Consider the following 16,582-nt stretch of genomic DNA (forward strand, 5'->3'; position numbering starts at 1 on the left):
AAAAAAAAAAAAAAAAAAAAAGAAAAGAAAAAAAATGGCGACATTCTAAGTGTAGCCGTCCAGCCTTTTAATTCATGGCCTTTATAGTTATTAGTTGGCACTCCTCTGTAGAGCTTCCCCTTCTCCCTGATCCCAATTGTTCTTTTCAGTATTTCTATGGACCCATGGATTCTTTTTTATTTCATTTTTTTGAGACATTGTCTTGCTCTGTTGGCAAGACTGGAGTGCACTGGCACGACCTCGGCTCACTGCAACCTCCGCCTCCCAGGCTCAAGCAATTCTCCTGCCTCAGTCTCACAAGTAGGTGGGATCATGGGCGTACGCCACCACGCCTGGCTAATTTTTTTGTATTTTAGTAGAGATGGGGTTTCACCGTGTTGGCCAGACTGGTCTCGAACTTCTGACCTCAGGTGATCCGCCCGCCTCGGCCTCCCAAAGTGCTGGGATTGCAGGCGTGAGCCCTGCACCTGGCCCATGGATTCTTTTTGAAATCAAAATGCATTGTCATCCACTACTGTTATGTTTTGCGAGGCTCAAAATGCTCAAAATGTCCCAAATTTGGCCAGTGGAAGCCCTTCAAGTTGGCACTTGTATCTTCTCGACATGTCCTCATTCATTCTGTGCTAAGCACATGTCCCGGACTCATTTTGTGGGTCCCAGAATGAGCACTTTCCCCAAGAAGCTCGAGTTCCCTCTATGGGAAATGGTGTACAGAACCCAAATCTGAGCACCAGGCATGCTTGTTACTATTGGAGTATCAGAAGTAATAATACCCCAGAGGGAAAAACTGAACCAGGGTCCGATCAAATCTTTAGCCCAGTAGAAACATAATAAAAGTCACAGTGACTTAAAGTTTGTAGTAAGTAAAAAGAAAAAAGTGAAATTAACTTTAATGAGATAGTTACATTCCTTTTTTCTGTACGTGGGTTTTGAAATCTGGTGCGGACTTTACACTTACAGTGTCCCTCAATGCTGACTCGCCACATTTTAAGTGCCCAATAGTTGCATGTGGCTAATGGCTGCCTTAATGGACAGCGCCATCCCAGATCTACCAGTATACAGAAAATACTGGAGGACAGAAGGGCATGTTAAATGCAATGGGGATGTAATCAGCAAAACCCAGACTGTGGGAAATACTACAGCACCATAAACATGGTTTCTACTAAATATCAGTTATTCAATAAATAGACTGAAGTTCAAAAAGATGAAGGGAATTGTAAATTAAAAGAGAGCTATATATTTCAATCAAATCCAAAGTATTGACCTTGCTTGGCTCGTTATTTGGAAAAACAATAATATAAAAACAGTTATAAGACATTCAGGGATATCTGAACACTGGCTAGATACTAAGGAACTACTGTCAATGTTTTAAAAAATACTCCTTATCTTTTAGGGACAAATACTGAAATATTTACAGATAAAATGATATGATGTCTAGGATTGACTTCAACATAATCTGAGGGGGAATACAGGTAAAACATGATTGGCCATGAGCAGATGAGGAGAGGAGGAAATCTCCTATGAAATAATACAAAAAGAGAAAGAGAAGGAATGCAAGAAAGGGAGGATAAGAGACAGATAATACAATGAAAGACTACCATATGTCCAGCGCGGCTTCCAGAAAGAGAGAAAAGAGAGAAGAGGGGTAGAGTTCATCTTTGAAGAATTTTCTAGAAATGAGGAAAGACATTCATCTTCAGATTGCAAAGGCCTATCAGGTGTTGAGTAAGATTTAAACTCAAAACTAAAACTCAAGCCCTGATATATTCTCTATAGACTATAAATGATAAAAAATAAAATCCTAAAAGCCATGAGAGGGAAAGCCAGACAACCTACAAAGGAACAACGACCAGCTTGAGAGTAGACTTCCTGTCAGCCACAGAAGATGCACAAGACCAGGGTGACTTTAAAAAGTGTTACGAGCCGGGCGTGGTGGCAACGGTGGCTCACGCCTGTAATCCCAGCACTTTGGGAGGCCAAGGCGGGCAGATCACCTGATAAGAGAAGTTCAAGACCAGCCTGGCCAACATGGTGAAACCCTGTCTCTACTAAGAATATAAAAATTAGCCGTGGGTGGTGGCGGGGGCCTGTAATCCCAGCTACTCGGGAGGCTGAGGCAGAATTTCTTGAACCCAGGAGGCCGAGTTTGCAGTGAGGCAAGATTGAGCCACTGCACTCTAGCCTGGGCGACAGAGCGAGACTCCATCTCAAAAAAAAACCAAAAGTGTTATGTAATACATACTGTGTATATAAAACTATATAACTATATACACATAAACTTCATCTATATGTATGTACATCTGTCTCTCTCCACTGACTATAAAAACACATTTTTTTAAAAAAAGAAATGGGGGTCTTGTTATGTTGTCCAAGCTAGTCTCGAACTCCTGGCCACAAGTGATCCTCCCACTTTGGCCTTCCAAATAGCTGGGGGACTACAAGTGCATACCACCACACCCAGGTGAAAGTACATTTTAAAAGTCCTTCCCGGCCAGGCGCAGTGGCTCATGCCTGTAATCCCAGCACTTTGGGAGGCCAAGGTGGGTGGATCACCTGATATCAGGAGTTCAAGACCAGCCTGGCCAACATGGAGAAACCCTGTCTTTACTAAAAATACAAAAATTAGCTGGGCGTGGTGTTGGGCACCTGTAATCTCAGCTATTAAGGAGGCTGAGGCAGGAGAATCGCTTGAACCTGGGAGGCGGAGGTTACAGTGAGTTTAGATTGTGCCGCAGTCTGGGTAACAGAGCAAGACTCCGTCTAAAAAAATAAAAATAAAATAAAGTAAGTCCTTTCCTCCCATGTCTTTCACCCACATCACATCCACCTTGGACTTAGCTTAGATTTCGTGCTCCACCTGTACCACCTTTGCCTCGTTCCCCTCTCCCTTTATTAAATTTGTCTAGCAAGCTCCAACCCTGGCTAAATGCAACTTGCCCCTTCTCCATGCTGGCAGCTGAGCAGCTGAGTGTAGCTGGAGAACAACATGGCATGCTGGAGGGTCTCCCTTGAAATGTGTACGCAAGGAAAGCTGGAAATAATACGCTAGCAACAACAGCATGGCAGCTGGGGGGCCTTTTTGGAGAGAAGTTAAAGCTTGCTAAGGATTCTCATCTCCTTTGGGGGGACAAAGCAGTGATCAAAAAACAAAATTCCTGCTTTCGTGGAGCTTACATTCTATGGTAGAGAGGACACATTTCGGAGATCTCCTCTGCTCTGTATCTGCTCATGGTCAATCACGTTTTAATCAGGACAAATAAGTCAATAAACAAGTAAATCTAGAGGATGTCCGCACTGGCAGGTGTTATGCAGAAACTAGAGCACAGTAAGGGAGACCAGTGGGGGCTTGTTCCTTAGCACAGGGTGGTTGGAGATTTACAGGAAGTTAGGGAGCAAGTTCTGTGGTTCAGGAAGCGCATTCCTGACAGAAAGGACACCAAGTGCAAAGGTCCTGAGGCCGAAACTTGGCTGGTGGCCAGTGTGCCTGGGGCAGAGCCATGAGGCGGGTGTGGGAGGAAGTGGGCCGGACAGGTAGTAGGGACGTGCGGTGCAGGGCCTCATGGGTGATTACAGAGGCCTTTGTTTGCTGGACACAGGACTGGACGCCACTGGAGGCTTTTGTACAGAGGGTGGTGTGATCTGATTTATCCATTAAGAGTCCCTCTAACATCTAGGTGAGAGAGTGATGGTGGCTTGCACCAGGGTGGCAGCAACGGAAGGGCTGAGAAGTTGCTGGATTGGGGATCTATGCTGAGTGGAGTCAACAAGATTTCCTGATGGATGGGATGAAGGGCATGAGAGAGAAAGGAATCAGGCAGGGATGAATCTAAGCTTTTTGGTTGATGGAACTGGAAAAGCAGAGTAGGCCATTTATGGAGATAGAGAAGACTTAGCAGAAGTAGTTTTGCTGTGGTCGGGGAGAGGCTTGCATCAGGGAACCAGGAGCTTAATTTTAAATGTAGCAAGCTTGAAGTGTCCATGAGGTATCCAAGTAGGGATGTCCAGCAGGCAGCTAGATATATATATATATATATATATACACACACACACACACAAACACACACACATATACACATACATATATACACATATATACACACACATATACATAAACACATAAACACACGCCTGAGAGAGCTCGGGGTTGGAGATAACAAGCAGGGAGCCCCTCAGCTTCTAGACAGTGATTAATCCCTGAGATGGGATGGAGTCACTGGGACACTGTCTAAACTTGGAAAAGAGAGTAAGTCCTGGAGCCTGCAAAGTTTAGAAATGACAGTGATCAGCAGACAATCACTGAGGCAGGAGAAATGAGTGAGGTGGCGTCTTAGAAGGCAAGCAAAGAAAGCATCAGATGCTGCTAAAGGGTCAAGTCAGAGGAGGTCTGAGATTCAACTACTGGATACGGCTGCCTCAAGGTCCCTGGAGGCAGTGACTGGGTAGGGAAGAGGAGGTGGCTTCCGGCTGGCACCAGGATGGGTGCTTTGCTGGGGATGAGGCATCCTCGGGAACAGCAGGGGAGGCTGAGTGGAGACATGGACGTGGGCAGGTTTGTGGAGATGGTGGTGCTCGGTGGTACCAAGGGTCTGCTTGAGGCCCATGGCCATGCACAAGGCAAGATTTAACCAGGATGGGGGTTACAATGTGAAGTACACTGTGGGGGCCACATTGATTTGCCACCTGGGCCAGGCTCTAGTCCCTGGTGACTCCATTAAACACGAGTGTAGGTGCTTCTATAGAGGTATTTTGTAGCTGTGGTTGACATCTACAACCAGCTGACTTTAGTTAAGGAGATTACCCTTGATACTCTGGACAGGCAGTATATACTCAGTTCAAAGACCTTAAAAGTGAAACTGAGGTTTCTGTAAGAAGAAACTCTAGTGTGGGACCACAGCGTCAATTCCTGCCTGAGTTTCGGGTCTGCCCTACAAATTTCAGACTTGCCCAGTCAGCCCCCACAATCATGTAAACCAATTCCGTGAATTAAATCTCAATCTCGCTTTCTCCCTCACCCACCCGTCTCTCTCGCTGCCCTTCTCCACACATCCCCCTGCTGGCTGTTTCTCTGGAGAAACTTTATGGATACATACAGCCAAAAGAGAAAGGGGAAGAGGGTGAAGACTATGCAAGTGAACAAGTGGACCAGGGAACTAAAGGCAGTGAGGCACAAATAGGCTGAGCCATAGTGGGCACGGCTGGATGTCTGGGTGTGGTTAAGGAATTGGGACAGCTGAGGCAATAGAGGGCATGAGCTGAACAGAGAGGAGCTGGGGTAGAACGACAGAGTAGAATGCCTGCAACTGAGATGAAGGAGAGGACATGCTTACTGGTGATGACAGGGGAGTGGAGGGCAACATCACTGGGTGAGAGGAGGCCAAGGATGAGAGAGGCGAGGGCACTGGTAGGATCATCTACACGAACACTGAATTCACCAATAATAATGCCAAAAAGGAACTGAAATCACTGAGAAATGAAGTGGAGTCACGGGAAGGGGAGCAGGTGGCTGTGGGTGGCCGCCATAAGGAAAGAAGGGTGTCGGGGTTTGTATCATCTGAGGGTATCCTCTTCAAAGCTGAAAAGGCTTAGAGCAGCATGAGGGAGAATGGTTCGGAGGCAGCAATGATGAGCATGGAAGATACCTACCCCATCTCCAGGCCTGGAGGTGTGAGCAGCATGGGAGAGAAAACAACCAGAACTTTGCTGCGGAAGCAATGGCCTTAATATTTCATCAACAAAAACCATATGGCGAATGACACCAAATCCAAGAATAAGGGCCCAGTGACAGGCTGAGGGAAGCCATCCATAATAAGTGCAATGGGCACAGGATTGGCATCCCAACTAGATCAACAGGGAAGAAAAGGGAACCCCAAAGACAAAGGGGCAAATGACACAGACAAACATTTCACACAGGAGGAAGCCTGAAAGCCGATCACCCAGTGGCAGAGTGGCTGGTTACTTGGTCAGGGAGGACATGTGACTCTGAACATCAGTGAAGCACCACTTCATACTTCTCAGAATGGCAACACCAAATAGTCTGTTATGCCCAGTGTTGGCAAAGATGTGGAGCAATGGGGCTTCTGCCACACTGCGGATGTGGAGGTAAAATTGACATAGCAGCTTTCTTGAACCATTTGGCACCATCCAATAAAATTCAAGATATTCATACCTGTACAACGTGGATGAAGCTTGAAAACATCATGCAAAGTGAAAAAAGTTATGCACAAAAGTACAAATATTACATGATTCCATTTCTATGAAATGTCCAGAAGAGGCCAATCCATAGAGATGGGAAGCAGATGAGTGGCTGCCAGGGGTTGGGAGGGTAAGAGAGGGAATGGCTACAAGATTTCATTTTGGGGTAATAAAAATATTCTGGAGTTAGATCATGGGAGACGGTTGCACAGCTTTGTGGATGTACTAAAAAATCACTGAATTGCACACTTTAAAAATGTGAAATTTATGGTACATGAATTATATAATTATATCTCAATTAAAAGAATCAAGACTCTGTGGCCCAGCACTCACACTTGTTTTGCAGTCGGAACAATACAGCCCATGGATGACTTTTGAAGTCAAGTCTCAGTGGCACACAGCCACATCTACTTGTTCACTTAAGTGCTGACCATAGCTGCTTTTGTGCTACCAGGAGAGAGCTGAGTAGCTGTGACAGAGATGATGGTTATTCATTCTAAGTAGTAAGAATGTGGTGTACTTTCCTATAACTTTGAAAATGTTCACAATGAAACAACTGTTTTTCAAACAAATTGGCTGGCCTCTGAGCAAGGGAAGTATCGTGGTTTCCCTTGGTGGGCTTGTGGGAAATCAGCAAGGCTGCATGGTCCATTACCTGCCGGCTGCAGAGGTCACCCAGAAAGAATTGCACCTGGGGATTATCAAACCCTTGCCGGATATCAAATACACTGACAGTATATCCTCTTGCCAGCAACTGCTCCACCATGTGCTGCCCCAGGAATCCAGAGCCCCCGATCACTGTGCATTTCTTGGCCTGTTGAAAGAGAGGAAAGGTGGGGAAGACCAGCGTAGTGAGAACTGGAAGCTATAGAGAGTCCAGACTTACATATCCTGAGCCACTGCAATGGCAGATATACTTGTTTGTTTGGACTCTTCCTGAGCCAACAAGGAAGCTTTATATCATCCTGGTGTTCCGTCACTAGTGCAACCTTCTCTCCTGGGATCAGTAAGGAGGGAAGAGAGATAGCGAATGACACTGAGATTGACTTTGGTTGGGTTTGATGACAAGATCCATGCTTTGTATTTAGTGAAAGGAAATCAAACCACCTATGACCAAAACTGGACAATCTAAAAAATACCAAAGAAAAAAGAAAACCCCCCAAAAAACAGTGATACCTTCTTGTTCCCGATAGCTGATCCCTGGGTGCTTCTCTAAGGACAAAAACAAAACAAAACAAAAAGGCAGCCATTTGGTAGCTGATAGCTTGCACTGAAAACATCAGAAAGAAGAAAGCAGTCTCCATTCTCGCAGGACAAAGTCAGTCCCTTTTCCTCTCTGGCCACAACAGGGCTGGGCTGTGTGGCTCTGGGCTCATTGCCCAACCCCTTCTTGCCTCAGCCTAGAAATCTAAGACCGCCTTGATGGGATCTCCTGGTGGGGCTGCAGTGAGGATGGATGAGCCCAGGGCTCTGCTTTCCCTCCTCCGAACTGCAAGGAAGTTGAAGAAATGGGGAGAGCCGTGGTGTTTATGTCTCAGCCTCCACAACATGCATGATTCCTTGGGTAATTCCAACTCTGGTGACTGGTCATAATGAAAGGACAGAGTAGCACATGCAGGCACTTAAATACCCTCACTCCAGGATGTCAATGCCAAACTGTGGCTGCTGCACACCAGACAAGCTGGCCACGGGTGTCTGTAAGGAGGACCTGTGATATCCCTCCTCCCTAGGGTCTTTCTAAAACTGTATCTGGGCCTCCTTAAGATGACATCCTCCGATTTCCTTAGCTCATATACAGTAAATCCAACTTGGGTTTGTGGAAATGAAAGATCTTAAAGAAATTATGTTCTAGATTTAAAAAACAAACAAATCTCCTTACTTATTCCTTAAACATCAACACAATTGAGCTATGACAGAGACTCAAGGGATGCCAGGGCCAGACATCCTCTCCAGATCCACCTCTCTCCCAGTTGGGGTGTCTCATCTGAAATGGCACTCATACCAGATTCCACCAGGCCCACCTGGAGCTGGCACTGTACTTTACCTCCATTTGTCCATGTGCAATCTACTAACAAAATCGGCCTCACCATTCTTCTACCACCCAAAACTAACTTCCCAACCTGTTCTTTTCTAGGTTTTATTCTGATTATTCCTAAACGCATGCAATCATACCAGGTTACATGAGTTGCACCTTGACTGAGATGTATATTTCCTCAAGTCATAGGCAAATTAAATACAAAACTCACATCAATCCCTTTTCTAACAATCCCTTTCTTCTCCCCTCCTTGCAAGTCAGCTGTACAGGCAAACTGTAGCTATTTAGAATAATTCTGAGCTGCCTGTTTCCCAACCTGGGTTTCTGCAGTTTACTAAAAGTCTGGCTGAGCCCAAAGACAGTTGGAAGCATCCTGAAGGATTTCAGACTGCCTTGTTTATTTCATTTGGCATCTCTAGTTACAGGTGTTTCAAAAGGTTGCTAATCTTTTCAAAAACAAATAACCTTGCTGTTATGTCCAGTGCGATTTCATTTCACGATTTTCATTGTGACTAATCACTATGCTACTCTTGGACAATGTGACGTGGATTATTTTATGATACTGAAATGTTTATCAACAATGTTTGGGATGAGAGGGCTAATGGCTGTTCTGTGGAGACCCTTGTAGTGATAGGAATCAAACCGGCCTTTACCCTAGGGAAGTCAAATGTGTGATGGGCTGATGTTTTTTTTTTTTGAGACGGAGTCTCGCTCTGTCACCCAGGCTGGAGTGCAGTGGCCGGATCTCAGCTCACTGCAAGCTCCGCCTCCCGGGTTTACGCCATTCTCCTGCCTCAGCCTCCCGAGTAGCTGGGACTACAGGCGCCCGCCACCTCGCCCGGCTAGTTTTTTGCATTGTTTTAGTAGAGACGAGGTTTCACTGTGTTAGCCAGGATGGTCTCGATCTCCTGACCTCGTGATCCGCCCGTCTCGGCCTCCCAAAGTACTGGGATTACAGGCTTGAGCCACCGCGCCCGGCCGGGCTGATGTCTTTAATCACACCTGTAATGCTATGTGATTAGAGGAGATCACATGAAACTTTTCATGACCACTTTTTACTTCTCACTGCCACAGTGGACAAGAATGAACATGTACTAACAAATAAGTGTAAGACTCAAGACTGGAAACAGCAAGACTCCATAATGGGTTACTGAGGTGAGTTATAAGATCAACCTCTTGGAGACAGTGTTAAGAATAGGGGCTGAGCACAGTGGCTCATGCCTGTAATCCCAATACTTTGGGAGGCGGAGGTGGGTGGATCACCTGAGGTCAGGGGTTCAAGACCAGCCTGGCCAACATGGTGAAACCCCGTCTCTACTGAAAATACAAAAAATTAGCCAGGTGTGGTGGTAGGCGCCTATAGTCCCAGATACTCAGGAGGCTGAGGAGGGAGAATTGCTTGAACCCAGGAGGCGGAGGTTGCAGTGAGCTGAGATCACGCTACTGCACTCCAGCCTGGGCAACAGAGCCAGACTCCATCTCAAAAAAAAAAAAAAAAGAAAAAGAAAAAAAAGAAACAAAACCATTTAGGCAAACTAATCTAATTGCAATAGAATCTTGAGATAACAGAACAGTCTAGGGCATTGGGTTTTTCCAACCCTTCTTGTTTTGCTTTGTTGTCAGCAGTGGGACCGTTTTCTCAGAGAGGTCTTATGCAGAATGTATACGTAAGTTAAGACAAATGTGTTCTTTTTATTTTAGTAGTTTAAATTTACAACTTTTACTTCTTATAAAATCAGTCCACCAATGAGAGGAAAAAATGTTATTTCGAAGGACACAAAAATTTGAAACTAGCTGAAAATGGCAGTTTGCTATAATCATTGGAATCCACATTTGTTTGCTGGCTGCCAAGTAGCAGTAAAACCCACATAAATGAGGAACTGCAGATGGCAAGTGGCTTCAACCACAGAGGCCCAGAGGAGGCTTGACTCTGAGTTCTACACCAAAAACAGGGTGATTTGATGGCCCATGATAACCTCTTAGGGATCTTGAACCTATTAACGTTTGATATAAACACATTTTGTCTTGGTGTAATTATGTTGTTTTTTTGGTTTTGTTTTGTTTTTTTTTTTTGAGACAGAGTCTCGCTCTCTCACCCAGGCTGGAGTGCAATGGTGTGATCTTGGCTCACTGCAACCTCCACCTCCCGGTTCAAGCGATTCTCCTGTCTCAGTCTCCTAAGTAGCTGGGATTACAGGTCTCTGAAACCATATCTGGCTAATTTTTTGTATTTTTAGTAGAGACGGGGTTTCACCATGTGGGCCTGGCTGGTCTCAAATTCCTGACCTCTGGTGATCCACCTGTCTCGGCCTCCCAAAGTGCTGGGATTACAGGTGTGAGACACCGTGCCCAGCCACATTTTTGAAGTGCAACACTGATTAAGAATCAATCAAAGCAAACCTTTGCAGACTTATGGGAAGAATCTCCAGGAAGCCTGACAATGACCAGGCTCAACATTTCCTTCAAGTCCTCTCTGAGACTTGGGACACTAAATCTTAGGCCTAAGAAATACTGCTGTCGCCCCCCGGGAGAGCTGCTGCCATTCCACTAGGAAGTCCAGCCTGGTCTACTGGAGGCCACATGAAGGAAAACCAAGGTGCCCAGTTGACAGGCACCAGTTACTACCAGAGGTGTGAGCAAGGCTGCCTGGGAACATATGCTTCAAGGGGTCCCCATGTGACTGCAACTACATGCAAGAGCCCACAGGAGACCACGCAAGAATACTCCAGGGGGCCTCAGCCCAAACCACAGTCATGAGCAAAGAAATGGTTGTTCTTTTAAACCACTGTGCTCTGATATTGTTACACAGCAATAAGTAACTGATACATCTTAAATAAAGCTATATATCTTATATTAAAAAATACCCAACATTGATTAATACATGTACAAATACAATTTTTCACCCACAGGTAAACAGTATCAGCCTGTTGGTATGTACATGTCAACTTTCTCCTTACCTGATTCTGGTTAACATTTTCTATGTCAGAACTCGCTTTGGGAGTGTCCTCTGTCAAATGAGTCCGTGCGACTTGGTCTCTCATTGGCTCGCTAACTGCTGGTTCCATTTCGAAGCAAAATATGGTCCTGTTTGTAATCAACCTTTCTTTTCTTAAAGACATAGTTAGAGATAGACATTAATGTTGCTTAAGTCAAAACACCTTTAGCTGTTAGTGTTTTGGGCAGATGCCATCCCCCCGTTAATGTTTTTACAAATAGCTGAACCATAGCTACAGCTGTTCGATGAGACACCAGGCTAATGTTTCTGTGATGTAGGCATGACTGGGCCCACGACTCACCATACTGTTCGATTAGAGGCAGCATAGGAGGCCAGTGAAATCAGTTCACTTATCAGTTACAACATAAAAAATGTCTTTGGCATTGTAGCTTTTTCCACGGCTCTCCCACGCTTCAGTCAGCCTCAATTTCTCCTGTGGTGCTCATTAGGGTGTGGCAGTGCCCACACCTAGGGAGTCCTGGTCTGGGCCTATCGTGAACTACATGGATCTGCTCCAGTCACTTCCCTTTGCTGCAGCTCAGTTTTCCCATCAATGAAATGGGCGCGAGGGCTCATGTCTAGGAGCTCAGGATATGGGATACTGGGACAGGGGATGAGTGGAGTGCAATAGGAGACGGAGTTCTCCTGCTTGGCTAAGTTCAAGCCACCCCAACGATGCATGGAGGAACTTAAGGGTATCTAGGGCCATCAGAAACCCTTGGGAAGTGGTCAGAGTATGGTGGGCACCCAGCAGTTCACAGCAGGGAGACAGTAGCAACAAAGTCCAACAATGTTACCAAACAGAAGAGTATGGCTTTAGTGACAGCCCTTAAGGTGCTCCTCTCCTTAGTCACCCATGATACTGAACTGCAAACACAAAGATGCCACTTGACTACGATGTGTTTAGTCTTGCGTCTATGTTTTCTTGGTAGTTGCCAATTTACTTAGTCATGGATCCCCTAACATCTGGAGATGGCAGAACCCACAACAAGACAAGAGTCTAACTTTGCTCATGAAAAGCTAGATTCACAGAACACTTCAGTGAGGAGGTGGCAGGCAGGCAGCACTGGGGTTCCACCTGCTGTGATTGCTGCAATCCAACCCCACACCTCAAATTTTACACTCCTCGCCACTTTTAATGAATGGGCATGATCATGTGTCCCAGTGGGGACTGATTTTACGGGCACGGAGAGGCCAAAATGGCCTTGAAATGGATGCAGGACCCTCAATGTCTGGAGGGGCCATTTTGGGGGAACATTTTTCTGAACTCAAAACGAAAGTTATCAAGAAACTGTATTTCAAAACTTGACTTGTCATGGCCATTTTTAGAATGCACTGAAGTCAATCTGTAGCTCTGTGCCTGCCTTGTCCCTCCCTTTATCCCACGATCCCCTTCATGTTGGTAGGGGCCCTGTCAACTGTTCATTCGAAAGACATGTGGCTGATATTCAACTCACTGGGACTCAATGTGTATCTGGACCAAAGCAGCTAGAGAACGAGGATTTTGGCACCTTACACTAAAGCCTTGCCCACTGCTGCAACTTGCGCATGAAGCACAGTGCCCAGCACAAAGTGGGCACTCACATGTCGGCCGGGGGTCATGAGACTACCGTGTGTGGGCACACCCACCAGAGCTCCCATACTGCTCTCTACTGCATACACGCATATCCCATCTAAGGTGCAGGGGCTTCAGTGGGGCAAATGACTATTATTTTGTGATGATACAATCACGAATGTCCACTGCTGGCTTCTTATCCAGATTCCCCAGATATTCAGGGAAATGTGAGCAAATGAAAAGGCACCTGGCATCTACAGGGGCAAGGAGATTGCCCACATTTGGCCTGGACCCCACCAAGGCCTTATTGACCTCTGCTGGCAGAGGGTCTGAGGGGTATGTGCCTGGGGCAATGACAGCAGCACATGACAGGCTAACTAGGCCAGCCAGGCTAAATAAGCCCACCCCTGTGGAGTTCTGCTCTTGTAAGCCTCTGCTCACCCTCTACGCCTGAGAAAATCACAAATCACGCCACTCCTCAGTGCAGCTGGCAATAAATGAATGAACCCAGAGTCGGCTTGCTGCCTGGGTTCAAATCCCAGCTACTATTCCTTACCAGCAGGTAGCCCTCGGGGGAGTTATTTAAAAGAACTGAGTCTGCCTTTCCTCATCTGTAAAGTAAATGGCCCCTAAGGTCATTATGAGGATTGTGTCAAATACCTGTCAACGCACCATTCAAGGCAGCTAATTTTATTATTATCGTAACATGGCTTCCTGTGCAGGAGTCTCCCTGCCCATGCCTCCTTCTTGGGCTGCCTTTGGACTCTCTCCACCACTTTAGTCCTCCCCTATCTAATCTGCTGCCATGCAGTGTAAGTTTGGGCAGGCAGGGGCTGTCCTGTCTGCCCTGGAAACGGCTCCCAGGTCCTGCCTAAAGGCTAACTCCTGGGGTTGTTGCAACAACTAGATGCTGGCTAACAAATCAACAACCAAGGACTTGTTTTGTAAAGTATGTGTACAGCGGCAGCATAGGGCAGGGGTGTAAAGAAAGAATAAGACAGATTGGGACTCACAAGCAAACTTGGGTGGAAAGAATTATTTCCTCTTTGGCCTTATTCAATGAATAGCATGATGACTAACACCAAACACTTCATTCAGTTCTTCTCGAAGCAAAGAGTAAGTTTAACTGCTCCTGTAGCCTTAAGTTTTGCATGAAAAATAGGAAAAGAATGGGTCAATAGAGGTCCTTGGAGGCCTGGTGGGCCCTAAATCCAATGACAAGTGTTCTTACAAGAGACGTACAGAGGGGAAAGGCAGGGAGAAGAGGAGGAGGCCATGTGAAGATGCAGGCAGAGGTTAGAGTGATGTGGCTACTGGCCAAGGAACACCTGGAGCCACCAGAAGCTGGAAAAAATGAAGAACGAGTCTCCCATTGATCCTTTGGAGGGAACACGACCTTGTCAACACCTTGATTTTGGACTTGTGGCCTCCAGAACTGTAAGAGACACATTTCTGTTGTTCTAAGTCACACAGTTTGTGGTCATCTGTTACAGCAGACCCAGCAAACCATACAAGTATCCTTTGCAGTCCCGAAATCCAAACAGCAGAGCTGCCAATTCCACAGGTCCCCTTGTACGACTAACAAAAGCAAGAAGCCTTAGAGCCTATTCCTCTCCTCATTTGCTAGAGGAGGATGTAGGAGGTGAAAGAAGAAACACGTCTCGCCCCAACGGAGCTGTACTGCTGAAACAATAATCACACAATTCTTTGCAAACCAGCCTCTTGTCAAAACAAAATCTCCTTTGTCTCAAATTATATACCAATTATTTTAAAGTTTGTAAATACTATGAGTCAGATAAGAATTTTGGTGACAGCTTAGCTGTCTCTATGGGTTGGAGTACCCAGAGCTAGCCTCACAAATGAGTCAGATCCCATAGGCAACCCCCGCCTGCTGCCTACTCACCTAAATTCACCATGTGATATATGCTCAGGTTACAATGTACATTGAGAATAGCTCTGACTGAATAGACATTTCTCCAAAGAAGATCTACTTTAAAGATGGCCAAAAAGCACATGAAAAGATGTTCAACAGGCTGGGTGTGGTGGATCACGCCTGTAATCCCAGCACTTTGGGAGGCTGAGGCAGGTGGAACACTTGAGGTCAGGAGTTCGAGACCAGCCTGGCCAACATGGTAAAACCCCATCTGTACTAAAAATATAAAAATTAGCTGGGCGTGGTGGCACATGCCTGTAATCCCAACTACTCAGAAGGCTGAGGCAGGAGAATCACTTGAACCTGGGAGTTGGAGGTTGCAGTGAGCCAAGATGGTACCACCACTGCACTCCAGCCTGGGTGACAGAGCAAGACTGTCTCAAAAAAAAAAAAAAACAAAAAAAAAAAACGATGCTCAATATCACTAATCATTAGGACAATTCAAATCAAAACCATAGTGAGGTGTCACCTCACACCCATTATTAGGATGGCTATTATCAAAAGCCAGAAAAGAGAAAATAACAAGTGTCAGTGAGGATGTGGAGAACCTGGAACCCTCATATATTGTTCATGGGCATGTAAAATGATGCTGCGCCTTGGAAAATAGTATGGCAGCTCCTCAAAAAAATTAAACAGAGAATTACTATAGGATCCAGCAATTTCATGTCTGGGCATATACCCCCAAAATTGAAAGCAGGGACTTGAACAGAAATTTGTACATCCATGTTCACAGCAGCATTAATCACTACAGCCAAAAGGTAGAAGCAGCAATGTGTCCACTGACAGATGAACAGATAAACAAAATGTGGTCTAGCCATGCATGGGCATATTTTTCAGCCATAAAAAGGAATGAAGTTCTGAGACATGCAACAACATGCGTGAACCTCGAGGATATTATGGTCAGTGAAATAAGCTAGGCACAAAAGGACAAGTGCTCTGTGAATGGGGAGTGACTGCTGATGGGAACAGACTCTCAGCGCTGTAGGAGGAAGAGTTCTGAAGGCGGATGGGTTGATGGTCGCTCAACAATGGGAATGCATGTAATGCCACTCAATTGTTCACCTAAATATGGTGAAGATGGTACATTTTCTGTTATATCTACTTTACCACACAGACACACAGAAGAATAGCTCTGAACTATTGAAAACAAGACTCCAAAGAGCAATGTTTTAGGGGCTGGTGGATTGTTCACACATCAGAAGCCTCGAGTCTTTTCCTTTAAAATGTTAGTTATTTGAATCCATTAAAAACTAGTACGTGCACCCACGATGTACACTGGGACAAAATCTTAAGCTAAAAATAATCTAGGAAAACAGAGACATGTTGTACTGGTGAAATCCAACCACCTTGCTCCACACCACAGGCCCATGGAAGGACAAAGTTGAGCTGAGTTGCCCCAGCAAAATAAAGGCTAAACTGAAACCTCTACAGAGATGTGACCTCGGTCTCTTCCAAGAGGGCCAAATAGGAACAGCTCTGGTCTGCAGCTCCCAGCGTGAACGACACAGAAGATGGGTGATTTCTGCATTTCCAACTGAGGTACATGGTTCATCTCACTGGGACTGGTGGGACAGTGAGTATAGCCCATGGAGAGTGAGCCAAAGCAGGGCGTGGTGTTGCCTTACCCAGGAAGTGCAAGGGGTCGGGGGATTTCCCTTCCCTAGCCAAGGGAAGCCGTGACAGACTACACCTGGAAAAATGGGACACTCCCACTCAAATACTGCATTTTCCCCACAGTCTTAGCAACTGGCAGACCAGGAGATTCTCTCCTGTGCCTGGCTCAGTGGGTCCCAAGCCCACTGAGTCTTGCTCACTGCTAGTGCAGCAGCCTGAGATCCACCTGCGAGGCTGCAGCCTGGCAGGGGGAGGGAC

General features: G+C 45.9%; 1 protein-coding gene across 4 annotated transcripts in view; it reads right to left on the bottom strand.

Moving 5' to 3' along the window:
• Positions 1-16,582, bottom strand: part of NSDHL (NAD(P) dependent steroid dehydrogenase-like) — a 32,826-nt gene that overhangs the window by 5,847 nt on the left and 10,397 nt on the right. For all 4 annotated transcript variants that reach the window (XM_026451408.2, XM_026451409.2, XM_026451410.2 and 1 more), the window contains 2 exons: positions 11,185-11,335; positions 6,848-7,006 (listed from right to left, as the gene is read on the bottom strand). In XM_026451408.2, coding sequence (XP_026307193.1) covers positions 6,848-7,006; positions 11,185-11,292 — 267 coding nt within the window. In that variant the 5' untranslated portion in view covers positions 11,293-11,335. The remainder of the gene's footprint in view (positions 1-6,847; positions 7,007-11,184; positions 11,336-16,582) is intronic.

Source organism: Piliocolobus tephrosceles, chromosome 12, assembly GCF_002776525.5.
Source record: "Piliocolobus tephrosceles isolate RC106 chromosome 12, ASM277652v3, whole genome shotgun sequence".
Classification (NCBI taxonomy): domain Eukaryota; kingdom Metazoa; phylum Chordata; class Mammalia; order Primates; family Cercopithecidae; genus Piliocolobus; species Piliocolobus tephrosceles.